This window comes from Asterias amurensis, chromosome 11, assembly GCF_032118995.1.
Source record: "Asterias amurensis chromosome 11, ASM3211899v1".
Lineage (NCBI taxonomy): Eukaryota > Metazoa > Echinodermata > Asteroidea > Forcipulatida > Asteriidae > Asterias > Asterias amurensis.
Window position 1 is genome coordinate 16,350,211 of NC_092658.1, and position 11,059 is coordinate 16,361,269.

Genomic DNA, 11,059 nt, shown 5'->3' on the forward strand with positions numbered 1-11,059 from the left:
TCAAAAATATTTATGAATAATATTGAATAAACATTTTAAATTATATTAATAGTATATTAAAAGTGTTGACAGTGCCGGATCAAATTAAAGATGGCAGCCACCGTGAACGTTTTATTGCCAACCGGCCGTCGACAAAATGTGAAAGTAACTCCAAATACACGAATTCTAGTGGTAAGAAAACACACTGTACTTGCTAAACTACTCAAGTTACATTCCCTGTTGTATTTTGATGGTTAGATATTTTTCTTTAGGTACAAGAAAGGTCAAAGAAACTTGCAAACATTTATTGCCCATTCATCGTTCGTTGATTTTCGTAGACTGACTTTGTTTGTCACTGTCAGTCAGTGACAAGTGGAGACAAAAATATGTCACCTGCATGTATACTTCTAACCTAAAGCGGGGGAGTCCGGGTGTGATTATGACCGTACCTAAATATAAACAATTCTTTACAATTACATGGATGATGGCATGCATGCTGTCGCATGCACATAATTCTGTATAATAAAATAAAGCAGAGCCATGAATGAATGAGAATGGGCGAAGTTTTATTTGATTTTTGTTGAAAAAAACAAATAGGGCCTGTCACATAATTTAATCTTGTAGGCCTAATATAGTAATAATGTATCAACTTGAACTGTCCTATAATTTACTTATGGCTTTATGCCTTTCACGTCTTGTGATGTTTGCAAATAGAATTTTATGCAATTGCAAATGTAAATAAAGCTCAGAAAGAAAACGTTGCAACTCTCACTGTGACACTTTTCAAAGTCTGATCTTTTTATTAGTGCCCATTGGACTGTATCATGTATGGTGTCCTTGTGAAGTGTCTGCAAGGATAGTTGCGATAACGTAACCCTCCTCCCGAAGGCTTCACCGACGGGAGGAGGGTTACGTTATCGCAACTACTGCAGTGACTCATCAAGAATTTATGTGGGAGAAAGTGCCTGTTGCTCTAGATCTGTTGCCCTAGATCTGCAGCTTACATCAGGGAGTATCTCCTACAGATGAGGCAGCTTTTTTAACCAACTAAACATGTCCACCCACCTATCTAGCTTCCATCAAGCAAGTGCTTGGCTGTTGAAAAATGGGTACCGGTCACTTCGGCACCTTGCAAACTCGGCACTTTGCAAACTCGTGGTTATTGCAATTGAGAGTGTATACAAAACCAGTTTTTATTGTGTAAGATCATGCCCTGTAATTTACTTTATTAAACAACTTGACCCTTTAACAAGCGAACAGGTAGTGATTGCTTGGTGGCGAGTTTGTTAGTCAAAAATAGACCGGTGCCGAGGTTGTATGGTGCTGACATTCCTGGTGTCGAGTTTGCAAGGTGCCGAGTTTGCAGGGTGTCGAGTTTGTGGGTGCCGAGTTTTTGCAATTTTGACATAATTTCTTTTCCCCTTTTATTTTTAAAAGGTAATTGAAAATGTCTGCAGCAAGATAGGTTACAATCCCGATGAGTACAATTTGAAGTAAGTACAATGGTAGGGTTGTAATTTCTAGAAACATTTCACTGGAATGTTTTTTCAACAAAAAATAGTTCCAGATTGGTTTAAATTTTCTTAAAAAAAACTTTTATGATGAGGTTTATTGGAGCTGTGGAAGTGCCATCCAGTATTTCTTTTGTCCCTGAGATAATTTTCTGCAGGATGATGACTTCTTGAACGCAGAATGTTGATGACATCTTGAAAGTTGGATGTTGTCTTCCAAAGATAACTTATTTTGGGTTCTTGACAAAGTCTAGATGTTACAGATCATCTCGTGATGAATTATCTCGGGAGCCAGCATTCTTCATTCTAGATCTTGACATCAAGAGATTGTTTATCTGGGATGTCAACACTTTACTTTTATGAAGTCACCATGAATGAAATACATCAAACACATTAATGTGACAGTTTCTAATGAAAAGTTTTAAATTGTTTATGTTATTCTCCTTACAAATAGGTGGTGTTTATTTATTTTACATTTATTTGTCTTCTTTTTTTCTCATAATGTTTTGTAGCTTTGTCGTTTCTGTTTTGGGTTTTTTTCTCCCTTCATTAGGCCTATTGCCTTGTTTTGTATTTGGTGTACTTGTACTGTTTTGGTCGAATAAATAATAATAAAAAGTGTAAAGCAAGGCTTAATTAAGGCTTTTTGAAGGGGGGGGGGGAGTAACTGAGTTTCATTCCCAGGAGGAGGTGGCAAGGGGCCCCTGGTTTCAATCGGTTTCAATGGGTCAACAGCCCAAATCAGTTGAGTGAGCCTTCACCTTGAATTGGCCGTCTGGTCTTGTGAGTTGAGCGATACCTCAAAGAAAAATCATTAAAACAAAATACTGAGTTTTTCAGGGCTCAATATTGGCAATAAAATCACAGAAGTAGGATTGCGGAATTATGGTTTAACATGGTTTTACTTTTCTATAGGCATCATCATGGCATACTGGACCCACAACTTTCTGTTCGCTATGCCAACCTACCCAACAACTGTAAGCTAGAGCTGGTCAAGGCGGACAGACCAAGAACTGAATCCACTGTGGTCATCGCTCTGCAGACCGAGTCTGGACAGAGGCTACAGAATGAGTTTGTTCCCTCAGTCTCGCTCTGGGATGTACTGCTACACACTGAATCCAAGGACAGGTACCAGACTTAAAGATTTGGGTCCTTAACCTGTTAGTACTTACCAGCCTGTTTAGGCTTAATATATGTTATCGTCAGCTCAGGACTGTCAAGCAGTTTGTATGGATTTCATCAAATTGCTTTTATATTTTTTGGGCTCTTGGTAAATGCAAGTTATTGATTAAGAGAGGTCTTTGACTCTTTAGCTGGTCACCAAAACATGGAAGGAGAAATAGGGGAATTCAAAAGCACTGCTATACAAATGTAGTTGCCAGGGGCATCCGGGTGCTTTAAGATGATATCCCAAACTAATGAGGGATAGATATAGTGGGCAAATCTCAAAATGATTTTGACCTTGGTCGGCAAGAGAGAGAGAGAGAGAGAGAGAGGGAGAGAGAGAGAGAGGTCTTCAAAGTAATGGCTGGCAAAAAGAAACATTTGGTTTTCTGGGAAAAGCATGTAATTATGGATTTGATTAATTGTTTCAAACTTCATATTTGTTTTAAACCTTTTGATTGTTTTGTTTATTGAATTTCAATTACTGACTTTATAACACTAAAAGATAGGCTCATAAAAGTAGAAATGTTTAAAGTTTTAAAGCAAGTAAAAAGGGAAACGTTTTAGGCATCTTTCCTTGAGGGAGCATCTCACATTTCAGGCACGTTCTTGGCACAAAAGAACATTTCTATGAGCAATAGAGCATTTCACTTGACTGCATCATTGTGCAGAGGTACGGGAGCAATCCTACACAAGTTTGAATATTCCAAATAGAATATTCAGTGGGTCCCGCGATGGAACAGTCTATATTTCTCGCTGGAATGCTCACTCGATCTAATTTGAACGCTCCTATCAGTCCTACCATTCAGACCTGTACTTCCATTGATTATATAAAGCACACATGTATATTTTGTGTGTCTTATCTTATTTACAGTGCTTATGCTGGCAAGTTGGCTTCTTCCTCCCAGTCAGATGATGCAGGGAAGATCATCCATCCAGTTTGTGTTTATATGAGACAAGAGGTATTGTTCCAAGCCTTGTCCTTCCCATAGTTTTTTTAATAGGCAGGGTGTACTTTTGATATTGCCAAAGACCAATTGTGTATCTTCACTTGGTGTATCCTAACGTGCATAAATTAACAAACCTGTGAAAATTGGGGATCAGTTGGTCATCAAAGTTGCAAGAAAATAAGGGGGAAAAAGGAGAGCTTGGATTCATTAAAAATACTTTCTCCATTTTTCTTCTCCCCCTTCTTTCCCTTTCCCCCTCCCCCATTTCTCATCCTTTCATATTTTTGCACCTTAGGTCAGTTCTCGAGCAACATCTTCAAATTTAGTACATCTGCATTGTGAGGAGTCTAATGAACCGAGTCTTATAAATCTCATGAATAATTTGAGGTTGAATAAAGAAAGATTTACCAGATCAGGATTAAAACCAATGACCTCTGCCGGCGCTCTACCAACTGAGCTACATAGCTGTATGTTGGCGGTCTCTCTATTTTGTCAATGTCTTTGTTCTGGGGTGCTAGTCAGAAGTCGTACCACCGTTAACTGCTGTGTAGCCAGGAATCACACTCAAGTTTATGATACAACCTGGGAATATAGGATAGATGTCTTGCCACAGTTATAACTAAAACCCCAATAATGACAGTGTGAATCTTGTAAGAAGAACCTTTTGACCTTGATTTGACTAACATCTTGTGATTTTTACATCTCTCAGGTCGTTGGTGAGGCTTGGCTCAGAGCCACAACTCTTAGATCCCTGGGACTGACTGGAGGCAAAGCAGCTATAAGGTGAGATTGCTATCTGGTTTGTTTCTTGGTATTGTTTACTCGGGATGAAATTTGAATAGACGAGGACACTGGACATCTTTAGGCCTTGTTAAACTGTTGCTTGGGCTAAAGGCTCTGTCAGTCATGTCGGTGATTGAGAAAATGTGCACTATACTATACAGGGCTTCAGTCAGATGGACAATAATTAAGCTTTGGTTTTGTCAAGGACCTAAGAACTTGCATATATTTTTATTAAACTAGTTTGATCCATTCCAAAAAAAACAAGGTTTCAAAGAGCCTTTAGGATATTTACCAAGCAAGAAGCTTTTGTCCTGGAATGGGCCCAATTTTATAAAGCTGCTTAAGCACAAACATGACAAAGAGTAGCACAGCACGACAACATTAATTTAACCTGATTAAGGCAACCAGCCTTACCTGTACCTTGTCCCGTGTACATTTTGCGACTGGTATCCTGCACATTTCTGCTAAGAAGAAATTGTTAAGCATTATTTTCTGTTTAAATCCCTTTTTAAGTTTGACCCTGATGTCTTGACATAAAAATCACTGAAGTGATCTACTGAATGATTATTGTGAAGTATGATATTTCTGATACTTAAGTTCTCATACTGATCAATTTCTCAGGGTAATACACAGAGCGATGGAGCTCCAAGCCCCACCTGTCACACCATCAACAAAACCAACATCCCCACCAGCTAAAGTTGAGACACCAACAGAACCACTAGCTCAAGTATCTCATGAACAGTCCATACCTGAAAAGAGGGGTGGTGATGGAAGTAAACCAGCAGAGGGTCAAAGGCCACAAAATGTTTCAGCCTCCTCTGAAACATCAATAAAAAACAGTGATACAAGTCTAAGTGTGGGTGGTCAGTCAAACAAGCAGGTGGAACAATCTGCAACTTCTGATGAGCCCATGGAGGTCGAGGAATCCACTAGTGCAAGACAGAGTTTCCCTGAGAAGCCTGGCAAGAGTTTGGATGACGGCACGGGGGCTCGGCAAAAGCAAAATGAAACGCCTACTCAAATGGAAGTTGCAAAGTTACAAGATACCAGAGAAATTGTGCTCAGTCCAGAATTGGAACAGGTGAGGATTCAGGAATAGGTCAAATTCAAATTTAAAAGTAGGGTCAAACTTTGGTAATTTCTTCGAAAACGGATTGGGTAATTTCTACCCGAAAGCTTGCTTGTTCTAAAGACGGTGTCGGTAGTAAGCACCCTGTGAAACTATTTCGTCTGAAATGTCCCTGTTGATTATAAATCAATGAAAACAGTGAATCGGAAAAACGATTCATGCATTAATAGTTACTCGAATTTCTGAGGGTTTTTGTCTGTTCGTGAATGCTGAGGCCTGAGATGTGGTTGGCACACGCTGTCAAATCGCTAAACAAGTATAGATGTGACATTTGTGTAAAAATACCATGACCGCTTTTTGTTGCTCTTTTCTTAGCAATTAGACACTGAAGTCTGCTGAAACTTTCACAGGTGACTTTTATTGTGTCTGTGTCAAAATACCAAGTTAATAAAAAAATATGCTAAAACTATTTTCATGGAAGGTTTACTTCTGTAGGTATAGTACACTGGTTACAAGGTGTATAGTAAACTGGTTACTACAACGCAATTAGCAGTTTAAATTTTTTTATTTTTATTTTTAGCGAGCCAATCAAATGGGTTCAGCCATAGCTGATGCCATTTTACAGCACCGTACGGAGCAACAACTAAGCCAGCTCAAACAGGCATGGTCAACTCAACCACAAAGACAACCCGTCTTTACAGATTTCAAGGTAAAACAAAAACCAACTAGGGATCAAGATTTTATTGAAGTCAATGTTTCATGGCCAATTTTCAGCAATGCTTTCTTTATATTATAAAAACAGCGTTAGAATTTTTTGCTCTGAACAAATTGTGGCTGATGATGCTTTTTAAAACAAAAAACACACAAACAAACTTTGGCTTGTGCCACATGTAGATCTTTCAGAATCAGTGTGAAGTGCTCTCTAGGATTTTACTTAAATGTATCAAATCTCTTTTGTGTGAGTGTTGGCTCTGAAAAGAGCTGGTGTGGTCTTGAGTTTTCCAACAGTATACTCTTCTCATCTTCAGGAGAAAAAATGTTGAGACCATACAGGCTCATTTCAGAGCCAACAATTCCAAAAAAGAAGTGCATTTGTTTATTATTTGGTTACTTCTTATCCTTGTTTTATCATGCAGTTTCCAGAACTACCTGCTGGCCCCAGCCATCAGTCAGAAAGCCGTCAGCTCCGGGCTGGTAAAGAACAGGAGCCCTGTGAGAGGCAGCCATTGGTCTTCAATCAGGACCAGAGCAGTGATGAACTGTCCTCAGCCACTCAGGATGTACCTGATGAATTCTTCAACGTCACCCTGGATGATGTCAGGAAGATGATGGCTGATCAGCAGTTACAAACGTGAGTTGTTTTATCAAAGTTTGTTGTTAATTGTGTGGGTCGACATGGTCATTTCAATATCCTCCAAGATCCTCCACTCTATGGTAACTCAACACCTAGATGTTTGGGCTGTGATAAAATTAGTATACAAAGGGCTAGATAGCTCAGTTGGTAGAGTATCAGCACGTTCATCCGGAGGTCATTGGTTTCGGGTCTCACTCTGGTATTTTTTGTAGATTTTACAAAGGAAAAATTAAAACACCTTAAAGCATTTGTTTATGTTTTTATGATTTGAGCACCGTCTGAAAAGAACAATGACTAAATTCATCTGTACAAACACCCCAGACAGCTTCGCTCCTCAAATAACATGCTCTGCAACATTTCACGTTTCTGGCAATCCTGGGGGTGATTGTTGTTTTTAACATGCAGGGGCATATCTTTGGAACAGCCTACCACTTCAACTAATACATGCTGATACTTGTTGTCTATTTTAAACGCATTTCAGGAAATCATAGCTTTCAAACCTTTGGCTGTCCTAGTGTGTAGCAGAGTTCTTGTTTTTTTGTGCCAGGAGTGTCATCCTTGACAGACATGGCGCACTAGAAATGTTCAATAATATCATTACTATGTAATCTCCTGTGAATCCACAGCAGGGCAAACGAAGGTGAGCAGCTTCTAGAAACACGTGCGATGAGGGAAGCCAAATCTCTCAAGAAGGCGCAGCAGTACACCAAGGTGGCTGTTCGAATCCACTTCCCAGACCGGCACGTTCTCCAGGGGTTCTTCCGCCCCCTAGAAACCATCTCGTCCCTGAGGGAGTTTGTCCGGTCCAACCTCCAGGACCCCAAGGTTGGATTCTACCTCTACACAACCCCGCCCAGGTGTGTCTTAAAGGATGACAAGCAGTCACTGTTTGAAGCAAAGCTCTTTCCGGCCGCTGTTGTCCACTTTGGATCGGAGACGTCTTGTAAGCATTATCTGCTCTCGGAGTTGATCAAAGAGCCTGCGTCTTTCTCCAAAGCTGAAGAGGAAGCCTCTACTGTCATTCGTACAAATCTCACTCAAAGCAGTTCTGGATCCATCAACCGCAAAAGTGCTGCTACTGTTTCAGGTACACGTATGATTTACCATATTTCAAAATATTCCTTGCTTGCAAAATAATAAAAGAAAGAGAAAAATTTTGTAAATCTTAAGTTACATGCATGTTCGATTTTCTTTTGAACATGTTTTTAAACATGACTTGTAAGTACTATGCATGTAGTTTGGCCTGGAATAGGCTATGGCCTATGTTGCCCTTTAACCAGAGACTTCAAGATTTTCCCTTGGAAGTGCCCTTAGCAAAAAGAAACATTCCATGTCCTAAGTAGGATTTGAAACTTTGCATGGTGGAAATACGATATATCTGCTTTCTCCAGAAGCAATCAGAGCATACTGATCGAAACGTCGAGTTTAAACCATCGGTTCTTTTCATACATTATGTAGCTCTGTATGCAAAATTTAAGTCATTTTGTGAACGTATTTGTATCTTTCTACTGTTAGGTGCTTCAACATCGCAATCATCGACCTTAAATGTACCCCCTAAAGACCCACCTCAGGGGTCTGGTAAGAGGCAGGCCAGTGGGGAGACTGCTCAGAAATCAGAGCAGAAGATACCTAAATGGTTCAAGATTGGTGAGTACGCTCTTACTTTAACACTCATGTTTGTTGACCCCTTAAATTAAATCAAAGACTTCTGGGCCCAATTTCTCGGCTCTGCTTACCACCGAATTCTGCGCTAGCTGTGTAAGCGAAGAGTGCCTAGTATCATTGAGTGCGCACAGGCACAAGCAAAAACTCCCTGCTAACCTGTGAAATATGCTTACTGTAAGCGCAGAATTCCCTGTTTCAGTAATTGCAGATTCTTTGCTTACAGTAAAGCAGAGCCATGAAATTGGGCCCTGAACTTGTTTGTTCAAACTTAAGAAGAAACATTGTTTCTTTTTGTTTCACTTTTTTAACATTTACCAGATGGTACATTTGTAGGCACTAAGACGTTGTTTTACCTGTTATTTTCCATCTCAGGTAAAAGGTGATCATAATTCTGCGCAACATCATCTCGAAACGAACTACTGGAGTTTTAAAATCTATTGTCTAAATCTTGCACAAAATGTTCAAAACATTAAATTTTCTGTCTTATAAAGGGCATCACAGAATAGTCATTGTTTTATAGAAACTTCAAAATTATGGGTGGCTGGTTTAAAAGAAGTAACTGAAAATCGAAATTCAGTTAAATTAAAAACAAAACATACATGTTTACATATTATGATGACAAACAAAATGCCTTAAGCGCCCGCAAATGGCGGAAGGGTTGACCTACTTTCACTTGATAAATAGGTCAAAATAAAGGTAATGTCCGGATATGATTTTCCAATAATTAATGATGTTAACATACATGAAATAGCCCAATGTCTAAACACAAAAGTGAAAAGTTCTGTTTCATGTTATTTCTGTCGACATTTTTACTGACAAAATTTGATACAGAAATAACCAATATCAGCAATGTCTGGGGGCGTGTTGTGTTGACTTTACATAAATGAATGGTCTCAAAATAAAGGGCTAATATGGGCCCTTTTTTTATAAAATTGTCAGACTAAATACAGGTCTGATACTTCATGGAGGCAATTGCCCTCGTGCCCCCTGGTCATTGCCGTGGTACCCTTGAAATGCTCTGCAGTAGAAATTTTGAATTTCCTCATCTAGGTTGCTCTTTATACCAAGGAGAAAATGCCTTGGTGCCCTTGCCCTCTCAAAAACGAATCATACGAATCTATTAATAGTTATACAAGTTTGTCTGGAACCCAATTTCTTAGAGCTGCTTAAATAAGGCGAGTAAACAGTTTTGCATATATGCTTAGGCACTGTCCAAATGTTAAAGTCCCATACGTAAAGGAAGTACATACATTGTAGGTCAACCCTTGCAGCCGTTTGTGGCTGCTAGCTGCTATAATGCTTTTTTGTACAAGCCGCTTGTACAGCTGCTAGCTGCTATAATGCTTGTTTGTACAAGCCGTTTGTGGCTGCTAGCTGCTATAATGCTTTTTTGTACAAGCCGCTTGTAGCTGCTAGCTGCTATAATGCTTGTTTGTACAAGCCGTTTGTGGCTGCTAGCTGCTATAATGCTTTTTTGTACAAGCCGCTTGTAGCTGCTAGCTGCTATAATGCTTGTTTGTACAAGCCGTTTGTGGCTGCTAGCTGCTATAATGCTTTTTTGTACAAGCCGCTTGTAGCTGCTATGGTCTCTAAAGGGTACAGGACTAAGCATACTACATGTACTAAGCTGGGAGGTACAATGTAGTGCCTTCTGCTCTACTAGCCAGGCATCTCATGGATAGCATCTGAGAGGGGGTAACCCTTTTTCAGTCCCAGGAGTAGGCGGCCTTTTGCCCCTGGTGACCGCCTGAATCAGTTCAATTTGAAGTGGCTCTCCAGCCTTGTGAGGTTAGGCGATACTACACGTATCTTATACACATAGTAGAAAGTTAAACAAATGCATTTATGTTTATAATAAGTAATAATTCAATAAATAAATAGTTATTATCACATGAGAAAAAGTTTACTTGTTTTCCATCACGTAAATTTGTTTAAAGACAATGGACACTATTGGTAATTATCAAAGACAAGTCTTCTCACTTGGTGTATCTCAACATATGCATCAAATAACAAACCTGTGAAATTTGAGCTCAATCGGTCATCGAAGTTGCGAGATATTAATGAAAAGAAAAGGCACCCTGGTTACACAAAGTTGTGTGCGTTTAGATGGTTGATTTCGAGACCTCAAGTTCTAAACTTCGGGTCTCGAAATCAAATTTGTGGGAAATTTACTTCTTTCTCGAAAACTACGTCACTTCAGAGGGAGCTGTTTCTCACAATGTTTTATTCTGTCAACCTCTCCCCGTTACTCGTCACCAAGTAAGCTTTTATACTAATAATTATTTTGAGTAATTACCAATAGTGTCCAGTGCCTTTAACACAAACCCTTAGAATTGTTCTGGTATATAATCACAACCTGTTTTTGAATGCAACGAAAAAAAACGAAAAAAAAACATACTTTACTTTATTTTGCAAGTAACATGGACGAATTACTATAGATCATGATCATCAATGATGTGATTTTTGAATGAGTTGTAGAAGTTGACATAACTTGAATCATAAGCAGGTCAAATGTTGACCTAATTAAGCGATTTTATAAAATGGTCATGAATGCTAAGGTGACACCTAATCACTGCTTTAGCAA

At 39.2% G+C, this 11,059-nt stretch overlaps 1 protein-coding gene across 1 annotated transcript; it reads left to right on the top strand.

Annotated features, from left to right (window-relative positions):
- Nucleotides 1–86: 86 nt before the first annotated feature.
- On the top strand, nucleotides 87–10,842 carry LOC139944531 (tether containing UBX domain for GLUT4-like). The gene is made up of 11 exons (XM_071941575.1): nucleotides 87–171; nucleotides 1,417–1,472; nucleotides 2,406–2,618; nucleotides 3,529–3,616; nucleotides 4,314–4,387; nucleotides 5,009–5,468; nucleotides 6,037–6,165; nucleotides 6,593–6,807; nucleotides 7,437–7,897; nucleotides 8,326–8,457; nucleotides 8,848–10,842. Exons 1-11 carry the CDS (start codon nucleotides 91–93, stop codon nucleotides 8,856–8,858), a joined length of 1,920 nt encoding a protein of 639 aa, XP_071797676.1. The 5' UTR covers nucleotides 87–90; the 3' UTR covers nucleotides 8,859–10,842.
- Nucleotides 10,843–11,059: the final 217 nt, after the last annotated feature.

Excerpts from the sequence above, each read along its gene's own strand:
- LOC139944531 (XM_071941575.1), top strand. The coding sequence starts at position 91 with ATGGCAGCCACCGTGAACGTTTTATTGCCAACCGGCCGTCGACAAAAT. Across the intron at positions 6,166-6,592 it reads CCGTCTTTACAGATTTCAAG|TTTCCAGAACTACCTGCTGG; the intron begins GTAAAACAAAAA and ends TTTATCATGCAG. Across the intron at positions 7,898-8,325 it reads AAGTGCTGCTACTGTTTCAG|GTGCTTCAACATCGCAATCA; the intron begins GTACACGTATGA and ends TTCTACTGTTAG.